Source organism: Octopus sinensis, linkage group LG2 (assembly GCF_006345805.1).
Source record: "Octopus sinensis linkage group LG2, ASM634580v1, whole genome shotgun sequence".
Classification (NCBI taxonomy): domain Eukaryota; kingdom Metazoa; phylum Mollusca; class Cephalopoda; order Octopoda; family Octopodidae; genus Octopus; species Octopus sinensis.
In genome coordinates, this window is record NC_042998.1 from 9,427,371 (window position 1) to 9,453,995 (window position 26,625).

A 26,625-nucleotide genomic window follows, 5' to 3' on the forward strand; every position below is an offset into this window, starting at 1 on the left:
GCTACAGAGACATTGAGTATACTTTAGCAAGTTTATGTCAGCAAGGCAAGGGGTCATACACAATGTTCCGGGTGGCATGGGCACTTCAAAAGTGGAAGTGTGTGTCTGGAAGATGAGTGATCCGGAAGACCTGTCACAAGCATGACCCTCAGAAATGTGAAGAAAATTCATCAGCTTGTAGGAGTATCATTGGAGGACAATCAATGACATTTTGAAGTGTTTAAGGAAGAACATTCGGCAAAAGTGACCGAATCTGTGGTGTGCAAAGAATTGAATTCTTCACAACAACAATGCACCCTGTCACTAAGCTTTCTTCACTCGTCAGTTTCTCACCAAAAACTTGGTATTGCTTCCGCACCTGCTATTCACCAGATTTAGCACCTGAGAACTTTGATCTCTTTCCCAAGATGAAAACGCAGCTCAGAAGTTGCTGTTCTAACACCATTGTTGAGATCAAGAGTGAATCACAGGTCCTCAACTCGCTTACAAAAAACAACCTCGTGGCAGGATTCCAGAAGTGGCAGAAATGCTGGGACTGGTGTATTGCTGCACAAGGTGACTATTTCAAAGGAGATGATGTTAAAACTTAAGTTTATAACTTTTTGGATTTGGTTTGCAAGATTCTTTTTATGAGTTCGTGTGTTGAAGCATATTCTGTTGTCTGGGGAGAGTCATTCTCTTTTAGTGCCTTATTATTTAACACACTCACCGATAAAATTTCCACTTATCTCTTATTTTTATTTTCTAAAATTTTAGAAAATAAAAATAAGAGATAAGTGGAAATTTTACCGGTGAGTGTGTTAAATAATAAGGCACTAAAAGAGAATGACTCTCCCCAGACACAACAGATTAAGTTTATAAGTTATTTTTTATTAAACATAAATAGTCCAGGAACTTTTTGATACCAACTGTTATGCGTACAGTATGGATTGAAGTAAACAATTTTGAATGAGTTTTTTTTTGTAAATTAGTTGTCTGTGCAATGCAAATTGTTTTTCATGCAGATGGCATGTTTAGGTTATCCTGGAAACAATTCTATTTTCTTATACCAACTAGTATGCAATCATATATTTGATGATTTTTATATGCTTTGACAAATATTGCAAAATCTATACATTGTTAATGAGGTCATAAGACTCAAACATGTTTGGATTGTCTTTTGTGTTATCTGAAATAATTAAGCTATTTTACTAACAATTTTTTTTTTTTTTACTTATTATTTGTAGTTAGCATTTTTTTAATGAAATATGTTAATATTAACTACGTAATTGTATCCAGTGATAAAAGCATAGCAGCAACAACAATCACTAATAATTGTTATTACAGTCGCTGCCAACATTATTAATGTTCTGTTTTAAAGATGGGGAGTAGTTGATTGCGCATATGACTGGAAGCCAGACATTGTAAATGCTTGTTTGGCTGTTATTCGTGTATAAAATCTGAAATGAAACTCGCTATAGATAAAAAAAAAAAATTCTCAAATAGTCTTTAAAAAAATGACTGAAAATAATAACAGAACAAAGAAAACATGTAATGATATGATGCTTCAGTGAATTAATTGCTTTTAGCTGACATTGGTGTTGGTGCAAGCATGGCTGTGTGGTAGGAAGTTTGCTTCCCAACCACATGGTTCTGGGTTCAATCCCACTGCGTGGCACCTTGGGCAAATATCTTCTACTATAGCCTAGGACTGACCAAAGCCTTGTGAGTGGATTTTGTAGACAGAAACTAGCTTATCAAATACGTTTGTCCACCACTACCACTTGACAACTGGTGTTGGTGTGTTTATGTCCCTTGTACTTAGCAGTTCAGCTAAAGGGACTAATAGAATTAGTACCAGGCTTTAAAAAAATAATTACAGGGGTTGATTCATTCAACTAAAATTCTTCAAGCTGGTGCCCTAGCATGGCCACGGTCTAATGACTGAAACAGATAAGTAATAATAAGGGAGAAATAACATTTAGTATAGTAGTGGGAAAAATCATTGGTGTGGATGCTGGTGCCACATGAAAAGCACTGGTGATGGTACCATGTAAAAAGCATCCAATGCACTCTGTAAAGTGGTTGGTATTAGCAAGGGCATCAAGCTGTAGAAACCAAGCCAAAACAGGCTATGGAACCTTGTGCAGGCCCCTGGCCTTGCCAGTACCTGTCAAGCCATCCAACCTATGCCAGCATGGAAAACATTAAATGTAGAAAATAATGGTATACTGAAATTTTTTTTAATATTCAATATTGCATTCAATAATGGAATTTAGATGTACAGTAATGTTATTGACAGGATTTATGATCGTAAGCCTCAGAAGAATCCTTCTGATATAAATGAAACAGCTTTAAGATCTCTGAATGCTTGTGGGTGTAATTGTGCCATTTTGCTTTCAACCCACAATACTTTAAACTGGATTTGTAATTGTAGTTTTGCTTCTTTGACAAATAAAAAATTTTGTTTCTAACATGCAGATTGCTAACTAAACTGAAAGTTCAAATGAGATACCTTTTGTTTTTATTTATTTAATTACTTTCAAATCATGACAAATGTATCTTGCTGTAAAAATTTAAGTGCAGAAATGTTTACAGTGAGAATTACTGCTGCAAAAATTGTAGTAGTAGTAGTAGTAGTAGTATTTATGGTGAAAATAAATAGATTAAATTTTCCTATGGTAAAACTACTTGCTATGAAAGTTAATAACCAGTTCTCATTTAAAATAAATAGGTTAACAACCCATTAATACAGACCAATGCAAACTAGCTCCATCTCAGATCTGCCTATACTATCCTAATATAATGATTAAATATTACTATGATAGGAATAACCTCATTGTGAGGGACAGGCATAACTCAATGATATTATCATGCTAAAGGCAAAAATACAAGATGATGTTCCCGACCTTAAGTTCAGGTTGGGATATAATGATTGAAATTATGTAGGATAGATCAGCATGTATTGCATCACATCCACTACACCCATTGAACCTAATATTGGTGAAAGTGTCACGCTATGCTTTATGCTTCACCATAGTTCTTTGGTATTTTATGCTTCTTCTACATTGCTCTTGAAAATATGTGGAAAATTTTGTATTTGAATATTTAACATACCAAATTATAAAGAGTACTTGTAATGTTTTTGTGATATCAATAGGGTACAAATGGCAACTTCACTCCTTTCTCTTCTCAATGCACAAGGAATGTTGGAGTCGGAACCATGAATACACTCATCCTGACCTTAAATTCCTTTACTTCATCCTTCACAAAACCATTTGGATGTCATTCCCATCTTTTAATTTCCCAACAGTCCAACCAGAATGCTGAATCTCACTGTACAGTACACTATACATTAATCTGTTTTATTGTGTGAACTGAATAAAATATATGAGCCTGATTATAATAAATAGAAAATTTAAAGGACAGCTAATAATAGTCTCCATAAGGAGACATTGACCATACATAAAACCTGGCAATAGAGTAATGGGTGTATATGTATCATTTTCATCACTTATTGGCTCTAGAAATAGACAACTGCTTTGTAAAATTAGAGTAATAAAGGTTGTCGCACAATTGACAATGCAATTGGAAATGAAGCTAATTAGTATATTCATCAATAGGAAATTTATATAGACAAAGGTGACAGTGACTAATGTGCTTAATATTATATTTTGAGGACACGAACATAAGTTGAGCAGATGGGATGATAATGCTAACAATTATGTGATTAATTTCAATGGGTTTGATACTTATAATTAATCTGTATATGTTTAAAAGCTTGATTATAGAAATTTTATTCATTGTTTGTAAATATTTTTAAGATTAAGGTGTTTTGCTTTCAATCTCTTCTATAACCCCAAGTCACCTTTCACTGACGACTTGTAATCAAAGGCATTCCAGTCTTGACCAGCCCATCATTTTTGCATTGTTCAATGTATTCTTCATTTAAGATGATATGATGTGTAGGAGAGTTGGCTGCTATTTCTAGAAGGTTGAGCAACTACATAGAGACTTCTTCACTGGCTCATTTAAATCTCTTAAATCCAACTAGCAGATGCACAGTTCTTTTGAAATCACTTTTACTATTGAAATGGTGTAATAGATATACTACTGGACGGTCTCTGTTACTTCCACAACCGACATAGTGCTGAAGGTCGTTGTAGTAAAATTATTGTAGCTTGGCTAAACAGCATGTTCTCCTTCTCCTGACATGTTTAAGAAGTGATGCTGCATAGCAGAGAGACATTACTATTCAGTGTGGAACATATGTCAGCATTGTAACTTGCATAAAAGTGAGTTGAAAAAGTGGTTGTGCATTAAAGGTGACAGCTGATATGTGCAATAGAAATGACTCAGCCGGGACATGTGTGAATGGATAATAAATACTGGGTGGAAAAGCGCTTTGTATTGATTAGTTGACGGTGCCTTTAAGAGAAATTGGTGTAGATATTAACAAGTGATAATGTGCTGCACAGCAGGCCTAACCAACCTGGAAAGTTTGTTTTTTTTCTTCAGTTTTTTTTTTTATTCAAATGTCGGTGGCACGTAAAAAGCACCATCCATCCATGGCCGTTTGCGAGCTCCGTCTGGCACCTGTGCTGGTGGCACGTAAAAAGCGCCCACTACACTCACGGCGTGGTTGGCATTAGGAAGGGCATCCAGCCATAGAAACACTGCCAGATCAGACTGGGCCTGGTGCAGCCTCCTGGCTTCCCAGACCCCAGTAGAACCGTCCAACCCATGCTAGCATGGAAAGCGGACGCTAAATGATGATGATGATGATGATGATGTATGTGCAACATCCATGTTCTTTGTAGGCTTAAACATTTCTATTTAAATCAGTAGTATTGGTCAGCTTTGTAAACCTTGACCGATCTTGCATGGGCATAGAAAAGGTATCTAACTCCTTTAAATGGCCATGGTAAGACTTTTGCTCAGCTCTGCAAGTGAATCATACACTCAGGATATTTACCAGGGCTTGTACTGATGACATGTAACCTGTTTACAGCCAAGTGCACTGAGTCATTTAGCAATGTCAGAATGTAGACCATTGATAATTTTGACCAGTAAACCAAAACTGAGTTAGGTCCTGTGGTTCCTACCGTTTGCACATTTTAACCTCAGGTCACCCCTGATTGAGCAGATCTTATGATCTGGCATTCTAGCCATGGCCATTTTGTTTTTGCTTTTTAAGACATGGCTTAGAGTGTAATTTAAAGATTTAACTTTCTTGCAAGCCAAGTGACTAACAGAGGCTCTTAATGGCTTAAAATTCAGTGCTTTATTTAACAAGATAGTTTTTATTGGAATGTTAATAGATATTTTTCATCAAGCATTAAGAATCACCATTATCTCTACTTCCAGTGCTGGCATTGGATTGGAGGGGGTGGTCACAGTCCAAGCCAGTTTTAATTTCAAGTTACTTGTCTCCTAGATGGTTCTATAGCTGGATACCAACAATTTTACAATGTGTGCCGAGTCTGGGTGTATTTTATCAGAACTCCAGCACTGTGAGTTGTCCTTACCATTTGCAAAACTAATCAGTCCTCGCTATTCCACATTGCTCTTTTTGTACAATCCATGATCAAAAAGGTTATTGTTTAGATTGCTTGCCAAAAGAGAGGGAAAAGATTAAAAAAAAAACATTCTCAATAAGTTACATTCCTGGAACTCAGCATGGCCAAGTAGTGCCCCAGCATGGCCACAGTCCTATTACTGAAACAAGTTAGAGTAAACTATTGTAATTTTTGAAGTTTTACCTTTTGTAAAATCTAAGCAACAAGCTTCTAAGAATTTTCAAACATTGTTTTGTCTTAATTTTTTCATGAGTCAGGCACTAGAAATATATTTTTACAAAAACAAGCATGTGACGAAGATAAGGAAATTTAGGTTATACAATCATTACGGTGACAAAATCACTGCCATTAACAGGCTACTTTCCCGTTAAATGTGTTGGGTTGTGGGGTGCACTAAATTCTTTAGTTTAATTTTGTCTTGTCTGCTTTCTAAATTTAGATTCTGCCATTGTCGCATATCTGTTTCAGTCTCAGCTTTCAATAAATTAAATGCCAGTTATATTCTAGGGTTTATTTACCCATCCACTACAACTATTAGCCTTGTGAGTAACTATAGAAGCCTTGTTGAATTTGTGAAAATAGAATTTCTTTTTTACGTAACATGACTTCAGAAAATATTGCGTGTGTGGACATATATATTCAACTTTGATATTATTCTTATTAGTCTTTAAAAATTTTTTTAAATTGAAGAAAACAGACAGTTGGTTTTTGAGATAGTTAAAACAGTAGAATCTTCTAAATGCATGCACACACACACACACACACACACACACACACACAGAAGCAGGTGGTTGTTTGCTACTGTCATCAAAAGAAAGTAGGTCACTTACGTAGATGTGTTGGTTAACTTGTTTTCTCTTTTAAAATTACTGTTATTTAATGTAACTTGAAAGGGAGTGTGAATATTGCTTGACATGATGGTTGCTAATAATTATTCAATTTTGTATTTTGGTTAAAACAATGGTTTGATAAGAAATGGAGTTTTACTTTGTGAGTGTGTATGTTCATGAAAGTAAATGTCACAGAACTTAGTAGGTACTTAACAGATAGATTAACTATTTTACTACAGAAATCAGATACATACACTAGTATGGCTAAGGGGGAGGGGCAGAGGGAGCAGGTCCCCACTTCGTGGGTGACACTTTAATGGGGGTGGCACAACCTTTGAGTCTACTGTATATGTATTTTTTGTGGGGGCCCAAGGGCATCAAATTGAAGGGCTGCCCCAGGTGGCACACACTCTAGCTATGCTAGTGGATATATCCGCTTAAAATTTCTTTACCCTTAACTGTGAAAAGAAGTTTTATATACCCATCTCTCTTCTGTTGAAGAACGTCATGTTTGTAACTATTTTTATTGTCCAGTTTGAGATAGTATCCTTGCGGAAAATATCCCTTTTATTTTTTGTTAGATATAAAACTACATTACTGGAATAGCCACAAAATTTTATTTCACAGTTAAAGGGTTAATGTTGTTGACATTAAAATGTCAACAAAATTAACCCTTTCCTGGTTAAAATGTCTTGTTAGCTGGTACTCTGCTTCATTTGTTGTGTTGAGGCAAAAAAAAAAAAAACAATAAACAGGAAAATTTCAATAAATAACTGATTTAATTTTTTTATTATTATTATTATCCTCATTGTTTTCTGATTTTGAATAACTTTTGTCTGTGTGTGATGCTGTTATATATAAATTGTTATTGTCTATAAATCATGTATTATTAATGATTTAAAATAACAACTTTAACTATTATTTATGGTATTCTAACAAAATGAGACATTTCTCTTGCGGCTTCCCCCACCCAGCCAAAATTGTGATTTTTCACTGATTTTTTTTTTTTTTTTTAACCTCATGTCTTTATTTCTGTTCACTCAGTACATCAGCTTATCTCACTCTAACTGAAAATAAATATAGCATCCTCTTAATCATGCTTGCTTTGTGTAGAAAGAACTTAATCTAAAAATTTATTTGCAAGCAATTTAGAATATCTGGGGAAAAAAAATACTACTTAGGCCACTAGTGAAACTAAATTAGGTTATTGATTTAGTTTTCCTTTTATGCTTGATTTCCTGAGAGAGAATTTCAGCTTCTATTGTCAGTAGTAAGGACATCTGTTTATTTAAAAAAATGCTTTTGTTGCAAGTTTAGTCATCAAACCAACAGTGGTAAGTTTTGGGCTTAGATTTTGCAACCCTCTGCTATGTTCATACTTTACTAAGGTAATAAGAAATACAAATCATTTATTATCCACATGATTTGCACTTTTAATTATTTTAGTAAAGTGTGAAAAGAGTAATCCCGTTGTCTTTGAAATGTTATATTCTTATAAGAAATTATAAATCTTGCCAGCCTTGTCTGGCCCCCATGCCGGTGGCACGTAAAAAGCACCATCTGATTGTGGCCGGTTGCCAGCCTCGACTGGCACCTGTGCAGGTGGCACGTAAAAAGGACCCGCTACACTCACGGAGTGGTTGGCATTAGGAAGGGCATCCAACTGTAGAAACACTGCCAGATCAGACTGGGCCTGGTGCAGCCTTCTGGCTTCCCAGACCCCAGTTGAACCGTCCAACCCATGCTAGCATGGAAAACGGATGTTAAACGATGATGATGATGATGATGAAATTCATATCATCAATTGCTAATAACCTAATGTGAAAAATAGAAATCATACTTGTCAAGAATTCTGAAGTCTCTGAAAAATGACAGGAATCTTGGTTAATGCAAGAACAACTTTGTGTTGTATTATATCCAAGTGATCTTTTATAATATATCTGTATTTTGATGATAAATCATTTGTTTAATTTGAAACTGTAAGTTTCCAAAAGCATCATCTTAATGAATGTCTATAGCTAATGGATGTCATTGTATACTTAATTCAGGCTATATAAGCAGTGAAATATAATATACCCCGTTTTATAAAAGTAAATGTTTTGTAGAGTTTTGTTGCTGCATTGCTAATGTTTTAATTAATATCTTTTAACGTTTACCGATGCAGCTATGTTTCTGTGAATTTGGAATTTTTTGCTTGAAATACTGTTTTCTGACATACAAGTCAATGTAGTATATAGTATAAACATTCGAACATCATCACTATCTTTCCATATCCTGCTGCATTTCACATGGAATTTTTGGCCCTTCAGAGTGATCTTGGTGCCTGTCAATGTACCATCTTTGGCTGTGAATTTTGCTCTGAATAATTGAACTTGAATGCCAGAAAATATGGCACTTATTCAATATTGAAGTTATTCAAGCACTGGAATTCCTTCTATGACATAGCAACCATTTGAATAATTACACTCCACTGTGAAGGTCTAAGACAACCAAAATACATCTAGTGTTGTCATCACGTCTGCTTAGGCTGAGAGACAATGAGAGTAGTTTAATATCTTTGTTTTTATTTAAGCACTTTTCAACAATGTATACCTTTCCATGATATAGGTATGATCTCAATTAATGTTATACTTGAAACATTAGATAATTGGTACTTACTTCACCAATGTAATTCACATTTGCTAGTAAAAGAACATAATTTCCACTTCTGCATCAACATTAATTTCGGAAATTAAGAAAATACTATCTTTTTAGATGAGGTACATAGCAGTAACCATCATAACAGTTACATTAGTAAAATGTAATATGAAGATTCAATAGGCGCAGGAGTGGCTGTGTGGTAAGTAGCTTGCTTACCAACCACATGGTTCCGAGTTCAGTCCCACTACATGGCATCTTGGGCAAGTGTCTTCTGCTATAGCCTCGGGCCGACCAGAGCCTTGTGAGTAGATTTGGTTGATGGAAACTGAAAGAAGCCCGTCGTATATATGTATATATATATATATATGTGTGTGTGTGTGTGTTTGTGTTTGTCCCCCTAGCATTGCTTGACCACTGATGTTGGTGTGTTTACGTCCCCATCACTTAGCAGTTCGGCAAAAGAGACTGATAGAATAAGTACTGGGCTTACAAAGAATAAGTCCCGGGGTCGATTTGCTCGACTAAAGGTGGTGCTCCAGCATGGCCGCAGTCAAATGACTGAAACAAGTAAAAGAGTAAAAAGAGTAAGTAAAGTTTCTGGATGAAGAATATTTCTATGCCTGAGAAGAGTAGGAAGTCCTCAGTCAAAATATAAAGGAAAGAGTTGTACAGCTGCAGATAAAGAACTAGTTCTTTGCTTAATTTTCCCTCCTCTCCGTATGTAATGTAGCTGACTGGAATCGAAATATCATGGGAAATGTTAATAAATGCGACAATGCTGAAGGATGTATGCTTCTGATAATTAGTTTAGCTCCATTCTACCATTTAGCTTCATATCATGTGTGGTTTAGACATGCTACGTTCAATTAGCTGCTGATGGATTAATGCATGATAATGCACAGTCGAGATCACTGCCAACTCAACTGTGTAATGTTTGAAAGATTTTATCATTGCTGCAAACCTATTCAGTTTCAAGCAAGATCCAGTTATTGCATTCTGAATTTTTTATGAAGCCCATTCAAATAATGAATTTGTTTCCAATATCTGCCTAATCTGAAACTTCACATGAGATATAGCTCTGCTTATATTTTGTGTGTTTTAGGAATAATTTATTTTAATCTCAGCGTTGACTGACCACTCATTTTGATTCCATTATTATTATTATCATTATCATTATTATTATTATTATTATTATTATTATTATTCCTCCTCCAATCTCTACCCCACCCCCATATCCATAAATAGAAACTCTAAAAGTGGTATTTAGGCGTTGGAGAGCTTGTGATGGTCAGCTGCATAATTTATTTTTGTTACAGCAAGGCAAACTTAATAAAAATATTTACTTATCTGAGGTATTTAACTGTTTATATTATTCCCCGAGTACTTATCTATTGACAATAGCCATGGAATTTGCCTTTTTATATATTTAAATAATGCATATGAGACACAATTAAGTATTGTTAATTACAGATACTTACAAATACTTATATATATACATATATATATATAAAATGTTTTTATCATAATCATCATTCAATGTCTGTAGGATTTCTTTTCTCTTTTTTAAGCAATTGTATTACTGCTGAGCACTCTTGCTGTTGTTAATCATTTATTTGATGATGTAGGAGTGTTGCCTGTTTTACTAGCATTGTAAATTGGTCAACTAAATTAATCCAAGTAGATAGTAGACAAAATATTCCTCTAGGGCAGTGGTTTTCAACCAGGGTTCCGCCAGTACAGTCCAGGGGTTCCGCAAGAAGTTACAAAACTGCTAAAATCGGCAGTAATTTTTTAATTCTCCTGTGCAGATATGTGTGCATAAGACTATTAAATTATTGCACAGGGGTTCCTCGAGCCAGTGGAATGTTTCTTTGGGGGTTCCGCTCCAGCAAAAAGGTTGAAAAGCACTGCTCTAGAGGTAGGATGCAAATCCAAAGTAAGCAAGCAAAACAACTCAAGTAAAATCAGTTAACTAGAACTTTTGTGCAATAAATACAATAGACCTGGAGTTTAAAAGCCATATACAGGTTTTCTCATTGTAATGCTTTTTTTGTGTATATGCATAAATGTAATTGTTTCTCCCAAATAAATTACATTCACATTTGAAGCTCTGAAGCTATAAGGTGTTATTGAGGCACTCCACTATAAGTGCACTGCATATTGTAGCAGAAACAGCTGTAAGCTAATGAAGTTCACAAGATAGTTGTTTATTCCTTTGTCCTCTCATTTTTTATTACTGCTCTGTACTCTACTAACACTTCGTTCAGAAACAGTGTATATTGAGTTCTACATCAGGTTATTAGCATTGCAATGCCTTAGCAAAGTGTGTGTGTTTTAAGAAGGGCTTCCATCGTAGAAAACATTGCCAATGGAGATATTGAGGCATGATGCAGTAGTTGGACCCATTAGATCCTGTCAAACCATCCAACACATGCAAACATGGACATTAAATGATGATATATATGTAGATGCAGTATGGCCAAATGGTTAAGAATTTTGCTTTGCATCCAAGAGGTCTCGGGTTTGATTCCACTTTGACACATTGAGCAAATCTGTCTACAGCTTTGAGCTAATCCATAACTTGTGAATGAAATTGGATAGGCAGAAACTGTATTCAAGCCTACCAGCTCAATTCATCATCATCATCATCATCGTTTAACGTCCGCTTTCCATGCTAGCATGGGTTGGACGGTTCAACTGGGGTCTGGCAAGCCCGAAGGCTGCACCAGACCAGTCAGATCTGGCAGTGTTTCTACAGCTGGATGCCCTTCCTAACGCCAACCACTCCGAGAGTGTAGTGGGTGATTTTATGTGCCACCGATACAGGTGCCAGACGAGGCTGGCAGACGGCCACGCTCGGTTGGTGTTTTTTATGTGTCACCGACACAGGTGCCAGACGAGGCTGGCGGACGGCCACGCTCGGATGGTGTTTGTTACGTGCCCTCAGCACGGAGGCCAGTCGTTGCGGTACTGGCTACGGTCAGATTGTACCTGTTATTCAAAAGGTACATCTTTACCACACTCTGTGTCATGTTTCTTCTTCTTGTGAATTACATTAAGAGTACATGTGTTTGTGGAAGGTTCAGCCCCTTCACATTAATTCAGTAGTAGTTATTCAGCTGATTTGGACAACTGAAGTACCATTATCAAATAATGGAGATCTTCTATGTTTGTCTATGTGTGTAGATAGCTTGGCAAGAGGGGAACATAGGGACATTTGATATAGCTACAAACAATATGAGGGGAATGTTTTGCATATTAAATGCGAAATATAACAGGGTCTTGGATGTTATGTAGTAACTTGTCCTTCATAATGATGAATTAACTTAGGACTACATCATCATCATGGTTTAACATGTCTTTCATGTGACTTGAGTTGGATGCTCCAGCATGATCTGATGACACACAGGACTGCATTGGGCATGGTTTTTATGGCTTGATGTCTTTTCTATCACCAACCACTTTACAGTGTGTATTTGATGCATCTTTTCATGGCACCAACTCTTGGATGATTATATTGTCCTTGGCAAAACTAAAGCGTCTCCCCTAGCACTGAAGAGTTATCTCCAATACCAGAGTGTTACCTTGTAGATAGAAATGAAAGGGGACCCAAACTGGGGGGTGATAGAGAACAAAGAGGAAGTGAGACAGTTTCACGAGGATGGTTTGTTAGAAAATTCAATAGAAATAGCATGAGCTGCATGGTGGCCATAAGAAGGAGATATGGTGATAGGATCGGAGTACTAGAAGTGAGTACTTGGAAGGAGAGAGCGATGTCAGTGAATGGTAGGGGCAGGAGTAATTTGAGGAGTGATGGATAGCAGTGAAGATGGGTGTTGGTAAAATTGATGGGTTTCAGTGAGTGACAGGGAAAAGAAGGATCAGAGAGAAAGAAAGATGACAAGCAATGAGGATGAGGTAATAAGTGGGGAAGCTGAATGAATACCGACAGATCCAGTGTGAGGCCATCCTTGATGACATAGGTGATTGTAGATAGTGACAGTAGAAGGGCACATTGATGGGAAAGGGGGTGAGTGGTAGATGAGAGTAACAGGAAGAGGAAGAGAGCAGTGCATGGAGACTTAATGGTTGGGAGTGACCCCAAGTGTAGATTCTCTACATCCCAGTCTACATTACCTTTACCATAATTTTTTTACATTTGTTTTACTTTGCTTACATAGGTTGGCTGAGATCTCTGTAACCTAGCACTTTACCACAAGTTGCAGCTCTGTTTATGTTCCATATCTTACTTGGCCTCCTTCATCCTCAGATTCCACCCGCTTCGGCAACTGTCATCTTCCATATTCATTACATGTAATCGTTATTAGTTTTAGTAATTTGAGATACCAAAAAGAACATAACACCTTTTGTTTGTGTTTTCTAAACGAATACTTTTCTCTGTGTGTGTGTGTATGTATATATATATATATATATATATATGTATTTAAATTAATTTTTTAATTTAAATACATATATATATATATATACATACACACACACACAGAGAAAAGTATTCATAGGCGCAGGAGTGGCTGTGTGGTAAGTAGCTTGCTAACCAACCACATGGTTCCGGGTTCAGTCCCACTGCGTGGCATCTTGGGCAAGTGTCTTCTGCTATAGCCCCGGGCCGACCAATGCCTTGTAAGTGGATTTGGTAGACGGAAACTGAAAGAAGCCTGTCGTATATATGTATATATATATGTGGGTGTGTGTGTGTGTGTGTATGTTTGTGTGTCTGTGTTTGTCCCCCCAGCATTGCTTGACAGCCGATGCTGGTGTGTTTACGTCCCCGTCACTTAGCGGTTCGGCAAAAGAGACCGATAGAATAAGTACTGGGCTTACAAAGAATAAGTCCCGGGGCCGATTTGCTCGACTAAAGGTGGTGCTCCAGCATGGCCGCAGTCAAATGACTGAAACAAATAAAAGAGTAAAAGAGATATATACATACATACATACATACATACTCACTCACTCGCTCGGGCATTTTTCTATGAGCAATAGTATCATCAGTATCAGATTTAATTGTAGGCTTGACAGGCTGAAACATAGGTCATCAAAATCTAGAGGGGCCTCATGCCAAGATATCTAAGACTTTTGACAGTGTCATAAATCATTTGGGAGGAGCCCCACAAGTGGAATAGCCTAAAGCCTCTCTTCATCTAAATTCAGTGCTGTGAATCATTAGTTATAAATTTCCAGTGAATCCGTAAATGGTTCATAAGACCTAATGGCCAGAGTAACAAGACAGCTTCTGTGCAACTTGGGCAAATAAATAACACAAGGTATTTTTGTTTGCATCAGTACATTGTGTGCATTTTCATTGTATATATGTAGGATTTTATTTCCTTTTGCTGCTATACACATATACAGCAAGCGTCCATCTTCCACAAGGCATTGAGCAACCCAAAACACAATAGTTGAAGACCCTTTCCAAGATTCCATTTAGCAGGATCAAACCAAGAATGCAAATTTTAAATCTCACTGCCATTAATAGATGAAGCTAGAGTAACAGATTTTTGGCAATTAGATAGGTTTTGGAGGTGAGTGTAGTAGTGTATAATAGTAATAAGCCCCTTTAAGATGGTCATCATAAGTGTTATCTGAAAAGGTGTTGTAACGAATTTATTGTGTGTGGAAACAGATGTTTATACTTTTCATACTTAGTTTTCTGGTAAGCATCTAAAAACATTTACTCGTGCATGATAATTATCTCATAGCAGCTGCATAAAAAAAATTATCTATTAAAATATAATCTTTATATATATATATATATATATATATATATATGAAGAGAGAGAAAATATATACAATGTGTTAGCTCTTAGAAGATTTGTATCTACAACATAATATAGCTGACAAAATATAGTAAACTAGATATGCAGTTTTCTTACATGTTAATCAACTTTCTAAGTAAATCTGACTCTAAGGTATATATACAATTCAGCATGTCTAATATAATATCTGAGAATTAGTCATCAGGCACTGACTGCTGCTGTTTGTTATAGCATATCTTGAATAAATGTTTAATTAAAATCAATATTTCATGGAATATTTTCGACACTTCTTGGATAGTTTTTTGGGTTTTTTTTTCCTTTTTGTGACAAAATGGTGAATATTTTTATCTTTTAAATCTCTATCGTCTGTCCATTGTGTAAATAAATAAAATGCAAAATATGTAAGAGAATGTTGAAGCTTTTCATGAAATCCTGTCTTGGCAGTCATCAGATATTTTCAGTTGATAAGTGTGTGTGTGTGTGTGTGTGTGTGTGTGTGTGTGTGTGTGTGTGTTTGCAAGCACGCATATGCAAAAGGTACACTGTATATAGCATGGAATGAGTTACTGCATAGCAGAGACATTGCATTCAATGCAGAATGATGTCTGCTAAGAAAACATAGACAGCAATAATCTTTTTGATGTGATTTTTAACATCTTGTGTGAAAGTCAAATTGAGCTGGACAAGCAGCTGGTCGTTAAAAGACATCAATTATTTGTGAAAGAGAAGCTGTGGACATGTGTCCTAAATTGCTATTGATTTGGTCAAAGTGTAAGAGGAAATGAAATCTTAGGATGATAGGCTGAACAGATAAAAGGAAACATCAAAGTTTTTTTTGTTTTGTTTTGATGGTGGATCTACCCAACCTTTTCTGGCATGGCAAAATACTTTCTTAATAGTTTGGCTGGAGGAAGAATGGCAGTTCTCATGGCCGCTTTCTGTTTAGATCCTACAAGACTGTTGAGAGGAAGAGATCAGAAACCTGGACTCTGAATATCTTGCAACAGAGTGAACTCCCCTAAAGATACCCAAGGGCCAGCCGGGCGAAATGCGTAGCCGTATTTCGTCTGTCATTACGTTCTGAGTTCAAATTCCGCCAATTCATCCTTTCGGGGTCGATAAATTAAGTACCAGTTACGCACTGGGGTCGATATAATCGACTTAATACCTATGTCTGTCCGTGTTTGTCCCCTCTATGTTTAGCCTCTTGTGGTTAATAAAGAAATAGGTATTAAACCAGGCAAAAGATTGTCATATAACACACAAAAAACCTACACACACACACACACACACACACACACACACACACACACACACACACACACACACACACACATAATCCTCAGCTGGGTTTGCATTCAGAATCTATGTTTAATATATCTGCTGTTTAGTAAATAACATCAGACCTTTTAGGTCTGGGATTTCAAAATCAGTTAAAACATATTTAGGAACTGTTACTTCTGCTGACAATAAAGAGATTCTCTTTGGTGCCGGGATGGTAAATTGTATGATGTTTGTGTTGGAAGTGCAATATTGCATGACAGTAATGCATGGCATTGAATGTGGAGTATGTAATGTTAGTATGAATGGATGTAGATCACAAATGAATTGATTAATAAAAAGAAAAGCTGGGTGTAAGAAGTTGTGTTGTGAGATGAGGGGGGGAAAAACTCAAAATAAGTTGCAGTAGTTGTGTGCAAGAGAAGAGTTTTTGTAGTTGTGTGCTGGTTTGGACAAGTGGTGTGTATGGAGGATGGTTTTGGAGCAAAACAAAGTGCTTAATGATCCAAGAGAAACAAACCTGCAGAATTGGTAGACTAATGAAGACACAGGGACAAAAAGGGATCAGGGCTAAACTTAGGATTGAACCACCGAAAAGAGATGACTAGAGACTGCAATAAGTGGTGAGACTGTAATGGAGAAAACTTTTGTTCATTCATGCATGGACAAACCAACTATAAAATGATGATTTGGGACCATTATTAGAGAATATATCATTAGAAATGTGGATTAGTTAGAAAAAAACAATGTGTAGAGTAAGTCTGGAAAACTAAAACTTTTAGTAATTTCAGAGATGTAAAATGCAATTTTAATTATTGTTCTGTTGTTTAATTCTAATCAACCCTTTAACATTTAAACTGGCCATAGCCAACCTGAAATATCCTACCGGTTTTATGTGCAATCTGACTAGGTCTGGCCTCTCACCCCTATCTTACATGTCACTCTAAAAATAGACAATCACATCATCGAAATCTCGAAGCCACGAGATAATGCATGATTAATTCAAAACAATGTGAATAAATAAGCATTGCGTTTGACAAAGTAAACTGGGTATTAAAGGGTTAAACTATATTATTTTTTTGTTTCAGTTCATTGATCCTAACAGTACATATGAGGCAGATGTCTATGATGAACTCTTAACTCAAGCTGAGATTCAAGGATATATAAACCAAGTCAATGGTGAGTCAACAATTCTTATATTCACTCTGGAAATGCACTAAGTTTAATTTCTTTAATTTCTTTCTAAAATATTAATGTAACATGTACAAAAATAAAATGCATCAGAGTGAAAGATTCTATATAAACACTAGCAGTATCGCCCGGCGTTGCTCGGGTTTGTAAAGGAAATAACTATATAAGCATTTTTAGAGATGTAAAGTATAATAGCCATCTCAATATGGCTAACCACAAATGGGGGGGGGGTGTTACTGTAGCTTTTTACGTTCTGAGATTTAATAATACATTTTTAGAGAGTTACTTCCCTTATATATGCCAAAAATGCATTAAAAATGGGAAAAATTCATGGTAAATTTTTTTTTTTACATCATAGACTCATCGTAGACGCGCGCTAATACCCAGAAGGGCTCGATATGAATCACGACTATAAGATACCCGCTTTTGGTTAAACTGCACCGCAAAATGTGGGAGTAGTTAGGAATCTAAATCGTAGGAGACAGACAGCACACAACTTGACTTTTATATATAAAGATATTCCATTATAAAATTATCATAATTCATACAGATTAAGTTTGGTTGATTGAAGTTTCAAACTTCATGAAGTAACTGTCATTTAGTACTTTTCAAAGTAATTCCAAAGCTTTAATACTCAAGAATTCCTTTATTTCTTGCTCTTAATAACATTTACACACAATCAAGTTTCAGTTATCAGTTAAGTAGATACTATGAAAGGAAATAAGAGAAATTGACACAATCATTATTGATCATAGTGATTTAAGCTAATTTCTATATCCATTTTTTTTTTTCTTGTATGTTGAAGTTAAAACTGTTCAGCATATGACTAGAACATGAGCTGTTGAGCAGACGAAGAATTATAGTATTAAGGATTTCGTTTATTTGTTTATATTAGAAAATTTAAACAAAATGTATAATTCCCGATTTGTTCTTTGATATTTTTCAGTTTACACATCATTGTCTTGGGTCAATGATGCTCTTCAGAAAATGGATCGTGATTCTTTGATTAATGCTCTTACATCAGGTTTTCTATCATTGAAGAATGTAAACCTCAACAACATTGACTTCTATATGAAATGTCTGCAGGACACACTTGAACTGAAAAAGGTAAAGATTTATTTCAGTAGTTTCATGTAAACAGTCTCAAATTAAATCTGCTATTAACCCTTTTAATGCAGAAAAGTTTTATATATCAGTCTATCTTTTGTTGAAAACATTATGTTTGTAACTATTTTCTGTTTGAAATATATCAAATTTATTGAAGCAATGTCACTTGCAGAATATGTTTTGGTTGATATTTAGCATCATTACTGAAATAATCATGAAATTTAATTTCACAGTGAAAGAGTTATTAGTAGTAATAACATCTAAGTACTGATGGTAGTTTTATATGGGTAGACCAGCTCTCAACATTATTCATTATGATAAAGTACTATAATGATAAATTGGAAAGCAAAGCAATATTTTACTCTCTGGTCTATTCTGTAGAATACTTAAATTATTTCTTAGTTAAATAATGGTAGAACCTATAAAAATAATAGTAGCATTTTGATTTAATTAGGTGAAATTTGTATGGTCAATGCTTAATTTAGTTATTAGTTGGTATTTCATGGAAAGAAAAAAAACTGATATTGTATCTGTTTTCAGCCTTATTAGTAAGGGTTCTTGCTTATAAAGTAAAACAATTTTGTCTTCAATCTTTAGTTGTACCATTACATGGAAATGTTCATTAAAGTTTCACATAAAGATAGGTTAAGAAGTGTGGCGGAAGGTTTGATAAATGCAAAACAAATTGCAAAAGTTTACTTTTAATCAATATTCCTTCTAGTTTTTCCCTGCCAGAGAGAGAGAGCAACTTTTGATGCTTTGAGCCAAAACATATTAAATTCAAAGGTAGTGCATAGCGTTCAAACTTTCAGGCAGCTTATGAAACACGTTTGTGAAGTATGAGTGGTTACATTTTGATGTGTACCACACTATTACAACAATTGTGCAGCCATGCACCCTACCAGCTTCGAAGGAATGTCTATGATAGTGATTAGTTATTGCTTTATTGTGTTATCATTGAATATATATAAGGTCAACTTTGCCTTTCATCCCTTTTGGGGTCGATAAATAAAGTACCAGTTGCGTACTGGGGTCGATATAATCGACTTAATCCCTTTGTCTGTCTTTGTTTGTCCCCTCTACGTTTAGCCCCTTGTGGGTAATAAAGAAATATATATATGATAGGTTTTAGAATTTGAAATTTTACGTGTGAGGTATTTAGCTCTGTTACTGCAGGTTTCTTACTTATTAATACCAACAAGTCTTTAAAAGTATTTCATAAAATATAAAACAAGTATTAACTTTTAGAACCACTTTCACATGCTTGTAAAGTGTGGTATAGTCTATTTGCTGAAGCAATTGTTTTTCCTGCTAGATGCTCTTTTTATTTAAAATCATTCAGCTTGACTGACTTCCGTGCCGGTGGCAAATAAAAAGCACCAACCAGCCTCACTTGGCACGTAAAAAGTACCTACTACACTCATGGAATGGTTGGCATTAGGAAGGGCATCCAGCTGTAGAAACACTGCCAGATCAGACTGGAGCCTGGTGCAACCTTCTGGCTTTCCAGACCCCGGTCAACCCGTGCTAGCATGGAAAACGGACGTTAAACGATGATGATGATGATTCATCTGCTATGTACAGAAGGTGGAGCTTATTTACTGCTCAAACAATAAAGCTAGCAAAATCAGTTAGATGCCTGCAATATGATGACAGTAATAAAAGTTCAATTTCTAACATGTTACTAATACATTACTTAGCCTTACATGGTGCTTCATTCATTTTTAATTTTTATTAAGGTTAAAAACAAAATTTTTATCTTTGCCAGCCAGCCTCGCCTGGCCCCCATGCCGGTGGCACGTAAAAAGCACCATCCGATCGTGGCCGTTGCCAGCCTCACCTGGCCCCCGTGCCGGTGGCACGTAAAAAGCACCATCCGATCGTGGCCATTGCCAGCCTCGCCTGGCCCCCGTGCCGGTGGCACGTAAAAAGCACCATCCATCCGTGGCCGTTTGCCAGCTCCGTCTGGCACCTGTGCGGGTGGCACGTAAAAAGCACCCACTACACTCACGGAGTGGTTGGCGTTAGGAAGGGCATCCAGCCGTAGAAGCACTGCCAGATCAGACTGGGCCTGATGCAGCCTTCTGGCTTCACAGACCCCAGTTGAACCGTCCAACTCATGCCAGCATGGAAAGCAGACGCTAAATGATGATGATGATGATGATGATGATTAAGGTTTAAAAATTTTTTTAAATTTTTATTAAGGTTAAAAAAAAATGACTTGGTAGAGATCATTCACTGTATAAATTAACGATATAGCTTATTTAGAATACTGGGACTGTAAAAGAATTATATCTGTACTCCCTTCAATGCAGATGTGAATACTGATGTAATGGATATGATCTGAAAAGTAATTACACTGCAAATTGCATCCTAATGATGTTGAAATGCATTTAAGATTTTCGATAGCTAAAATATTACAGCACTCAATATCCATAAAGCCAGAAGAAAAAAAATTCTTCACAATCTAAACTGCTTTTGTTAGGAAAAAACTTTAATAGGTGGAAAATTCCCACCTCATTTCCCCCCTCCCCTTCACACACACACACACCAAAAAAAAAACCCTTTCAATGGGTAAAGATATTGATCTTCAAGGATTTTTACACGTGACTGAACTGCTGCTAGCTGCAACTCTTGTATTATCTCAACTTATAAAATCTATCCTTTACATTTTTCTTGACAACTGTTTTTTTACCTTGGTGATATATTTTATTTGCACAGAACAATAATGGTGGAGATGTTTTCTTAGATAAAGATGAAGTTCAAGCAGCAATCAATCTTGCAAACCAGGAAGCAGACGTAGAATATCAGAGTATGGGATCTTTTTCTTTTTATTTTATGCATTTTGGAATAGATTGTTAAATATTTACACAAAACTTGTTCTAATAGATTTATATTTCTTTCGGGAAAATCTTATAATTCTTCATTCATTCATTCAATTACAGTTCTCTCAGGAACCAGTTCCGATCCTTATCAATGCTTTAATCTATCTCTTAACACAAGGATATATGCAACTACATGGCTTTCACTTCTTTCACCCACCAACTTCCAATAGCCCAAAGATGTTGAATCAGTCATAACAATCATCTTTGGTTTCCCTCCACTCCCAGTGGCCATCTGTATGGTTATGGTTACTCAGATCTACCAAATACTTACCCACTGATACACACACCTCTTCTACTTGCCCTACTGCATCTCACAAGCAGCAATACCCAAAGTAAACCTATTGCCCAATTATTCCTCCAGAAATTCCATACCTATTCATCTTATGGGGCAGAATCCAGTATTTAGGCACATTGCTACTTTTCTTTAAACATGTATATAATATCATTTTCCAAATGTATCTAAATATCAATGATTTCCATTTTAAATATTTTTTTGTTCTTGGAATAATTTTAATAAATTCTTTCATTCTTTCTTTCCTCTTCTTTCTTTCCCTCATCATTATCGTTTAACGTCCACTTTCCATGCTGCACCTGGCTCCAATCTGATCTGGCAGAGTTTCTACAGCTGGATGCCCTTCCTAATGCCAACCACTCCAAGAGTGTAGTGGGTGCTTTTACGTGCCGCCGGCACGAGTACCAGTCAGGCGGTACTGGCAATGGCCAAGCTCAAATGGTGTTTTTTACGTGCCACCTGCACAGGAGCCAGTCCAGTGGCACTGGCAACGACCCCGCTCGAATGGTGCTTTTTATGTGCCACCAGCACAGAAGCCAGTTAGCTGCTCTGGCAACAATCACGCTCGGATGGTGCTCTTAGCGCTCCACTAGCGCAGATGCCAGTCATCAAATTTGATTTGATTTCAATTTCTTTCTCTGTATATATATATATGTTGTTACTGTCATAAAATTTAAGCCACATTTTGTGTGTACTTCCTAACCACATGGTTTTGGGTTCATTTCCTTGTGTAACACCTTCAGCAGGTGTCTTCCACTCTCGCCTTGGACTGACCTGTCTTATGGGTGGATTTTAATTGATGGAAACAAAGAAGCTCATTATGTACATATATACTTAAAAGTGTCAGAATTATAATGTGGTTTCAATTCCTGTACCAGATAGCGTGTTGTATCCTTGAGCAAGGGCACTGCATTCATGTTGATGCAGTCTACTCATTTGAAAACGAGTACCAGCCAAGTGCTGACGCAGCTTTCTCTCCTGTTACATCCTGAATGTGCTGCTGGGTCAAAGGGTTGAAAAATCATGAGGGTGTCTGCCTGCTCACATTAGACGGGTACCTTAAGCAAATAGCAAAAGCATGTTACAGGTTACCAAACCATAATTGTTCATGAGTGACAGCTGGCTCTCTTTGTGTGTGTGTGTTTAACATTTGCTCTTCTCTGAAAGTCAATGAGCCTCAAGCAGTGACATTATTGCAAAACAAACTCCCTGTCAACAAATCATCTGCTGGCTTTGAATCTTTGGAGATGTGTGCAATAAGAGATCCATTTCAAAGGGTTAGCAACAGCAAGAGCATCAGGTGGTAAAACAGTTCCTCAATATGTATACTCTTTACTCTTTTACTTGTTTCAGTTATTTGACTGCGGCCATACTGGAGCACCAGCTTTAATCGAGCAACTCGACCCCGGGACTTATTCTTTTCTAAGCCCAGTACTTATTCTATCGGTCTCTTTTGCCGAACCGCTAAGTAATGGGGACGTAAACACACCAGCATCGGTTGTCAAGCAATGCTAGGTGGACAAACACAGACACACAAACACACACACGCATGGAGTGGCTGTGTGGTAAGTAGCTTGCTAACCAACCACATGGTTCCGGGTTCAGTCCCACTGCGTGGCATCTTGGGCAAGTGTCCTCTGCTATAGCCCCGGGCCGACCAATGCCTTGTGAGTGGATTTGGTAGACGGAAACTGAAAGAAGCCTGTCGTATATATGTATATATATATATATATATATATATGTATGTGTGTGTTTGTGTGTCTGTGTTTGTCCCCCTAGCATTGCTTGACAACCGATGCTGGTGTGTTTACGTCCCCATCACTTAGCGGTTCGGCAAAAGAGACCGATAGAATAAGTACTGGGCTTACAAAGAATAAGTCCCAGGGTCGATTTGCTCGACTGAAGGCGGTGCTCCTGCATGGCTGCAGTCAAATGACTGAAACAAGTAAAATAGTACATATATATATATATATACATACATACATATATACGACGGGCTTCTTTCAGTTTCCATCTACCAAATCCACTCACAAGGCTTTGGTTGGCCCGAGGCTATAATAGAAGACACTTGCCCAAGGTGCCACGCAGTGGGGCTGAACCCAGAACCATGTGGTTGGTAATCAAGCTACTTACCACACAGCCACTCCTGCGAATATGCATATATATGTTTACATGAAACTCTGGTTCTTGTAGGGTTAAACTTGTTTGAGGGTTCATGGGGATTTTCTTGTTGTAATACCACACATTAATATTCTGTGATTGTCCTTCATTGGGGCTCTGTCTGGTAAAGGTAATAGTTTTTTTTTTAGGGGTTTCAAGTTGATGGTTGTGTTGCATATTTGTATATATATATAGATAAAAATGGATGCATAGATACATAAATACTTAGATGTGTATATAAATGTGTGTGTGTATAAAAAGACATATATATAGGTGCAGGAGTGGCTGTGTGGTAAGTAGCTTGCTAACCAACCACATAGTTGCGGGTTCAGTCCCACTTCGTGGCATCTTGGGCAAGTGTCTTCTGCTATAGCCCCGGGCCGACCAGTGCCTTGTGAGTGGATTTGGTAGACGGAAACTGAAAGAAGCCTGTCGTATATATGTATATGTATATATATATATATGTGTCTGTGTTTGTGTGTCTGTGTTTGTCCCCCTAGCATTGCTTGACAACCGATGCTGGTGTGTTTACGTCCCCGTCACTTAGCAGTTTGGTAAAAGCGACCGATAGAATAAGTACTGGATTTACAAAGAATAAGTCCCGGGGTCGATTTGCTCGACTAAAGGCGGTGCTCCAGCATGGCCGCAGTCAAATGACTGAAACAAGTAAGAGTAATAAAGATGTATATATGTGTGTAAACTTATATACTGATGTGTGTATACACATACATACACAGAGGCAATTGATGTATAAAGATCAAAGAATAAATCCACGGAAATTACAAGTTCAATAAGTTGTTAAACTCCAGCAGATTCTTACTTCACAGTAGATCCATATTAGATACACACAATCAGCTAAAATGATCTTTAAGAGCAATATATTTAGCAGAAAAGCATTGAACTTCACATAGAGTTCATACTCTGTGCTCAACAGCTGTTTCATGGAGATAAACACTAACAAATATATAATTACATAATTGTGATAGATAAGTAATTTAAATTAAATTAAATTTAAAAACTCTTTACAGAAACTTTCAGAAATGCTATGTTAATCAGAAAACTGTTGCTAATTTACGTTTATATATTTGTTTTGCAAGACTTTTGATGTGAAATCGTGTGTTGAAAAAAATATTGTTGTATTTAGGAAGGGTCATTTTGCCAGTTTAGCCAATAAAAACACATGCAATATATATTCGGTGTTACTTTGCTTCAGTGTTATTTATTTTTTTACATTAATCTTAAGCTTATTTCGGCCAGAGTTCTTTCGTCACACTCCTGTGACCGCAGCAGTGGCCCTTTGCTTTCTTCTTTCTTATTTGTGTGTCTCTCCTTGCTAACTAATTTTACATACATACATATATATATATATATATATATATACACATATACAAATCAGTCTTATTTGGTTTTAATGGTTTATAATGTGTTTAATGATCTGTTAGCAAATGTGTTATTATCATGGATATATTCTTTGATGCTTATGCATTAATTCTATACACAAACACATACACAAATAAATAAATATGGCTGCATATATGTGTATGTATATATTTCAAAAGATCCAGATGTGAGGAGTAAATGCATTAATATTCCATATTTCATTTTGTAGTTCCATTCCAGTGCTATCAGTATGTGTGTGTATGTAAATGTCTTTATGTATATATAGTTCTGTATATTTTTGTATGTGTATATGCAGATGTGTGTGTGTGTGTATATTATTTATACATGTATGTACATATGTCTGTGTATGCATTCATGCATAAAAGCTTTTTTTTTTCTTTATTCTTTGTAATGTGTATTTTTTTTAATGGATTTGTTTACGTTAATAATGAATACAAAAAAAATATTTTTTGAAGTTGAAATTGTTGAAATTGTTTATCACAGAGCAAGTTGCCGTGAAGAATATCAATCTTGCTATTGAAAACACTGATGCTGAGCAATTAATGAAAGCTCTTCAGAACCCAGCTGCCCAACTGAGTCCAATCGATGACACTGCCCCTATGTTGTACTGTGATGAGTTCTGTAGTATAAGGCAAGAGAAGCAGGACTCTCTGGAGTATCATGAAATCTTTAATGCAGTCAAAAGTAAGTTTCTCTTACTTTTCTATTGAATGTGAGATATTAGACTTTATTAAATTAATCCTGACCAATTTTCATTAGTACTCTATTTTTAAACTGAATTTAAAAAATCGTCTATTTATTTATCAGGTTCTCTGTAACATTAATGTAAAAATTGGAAATATTTTTGGTAGTATTATTTTGGATAATAGCATTGTCTAAAATATAATGTAGGGCTAAAAACAGAAAAGGATTTGTTCTTATCTATTAAATAATATGTATTGATTTTATGAGTGAAGAATGATACTTTGGAGCATAATTTAATGCCTGGTGATTTTATTAAATCAGCCATGGTACAATGGCCAAAACTTACTGCTATTGGATGCAAATAATACCATTATCGCTTACTTTCCTTTATTAGCATACTCAAACTATTTTCGTGTTGATAATACTGGATCAATTATTGATATGCATTTTTCTAAATAATGCCTAATCAAATTATAAAAAAAAATCTCTTCCCTTGTTTATGAAATATGAGTTTGATTCTTTATAGCAGGTGCCAGTTCCAAATCTGTATTATGAGATAATTTTTTGTCATTGAATCTGACTCACAAAATATGGACAAAATGACAGAATCTAAACCTTCTGGAATTGAAATAGCTGATCTGATTTTCTATGGGTCATGCTGACACTTTGAATGTCACTATGTTCTAGAGAATTCCATGTCAGCTCAGAATTAGGCCGATTTTATTTCTCTTTACAGTTTTTATCCTGATAACTTCTTTTAAAGCTTAAAATTAAGTGGAATTAAGGACAACCAAATTTTTCTCTGTGATTAAGTTTCTATTC

At 36.1% G+C, this 26,625-nt stretch overlaps 1 protein-coding gene across 2 annotated transcripts in view; it reads left to right on the top strand.

The window, feature by feature from the left end:
* The window catches only part of LOC115231965 (ras GTPase-activating-like protein IQGAP1), a 217,587-nt gene that overhangs the window by 137,771 nt on the left and 53,191 nt on the right, over positions 1–26,625 (top strand). For both annotated transcript variants that reach the window (XM_029801847.2, XM_029801852.2), the window contains exons 10-13: positions 17,172–17,262; positions 18,221–18,381; positions 21,103–21,193; positions 25,603–25,803. In XM_029801847.2, coding sequence (XP_029657707.1) covers positions 17,172–17,262; positions 18,221–18,381; positions 21,103–21,193; positions 25,603–25,803 — 544 coding nt within the window. The remainder of the gene's footprint in view (positions 1–17,171; positions 17,263–18,220; positions 18,382–21,102; positions 21,194–25,602; positions 25,804–26,625) is intronic.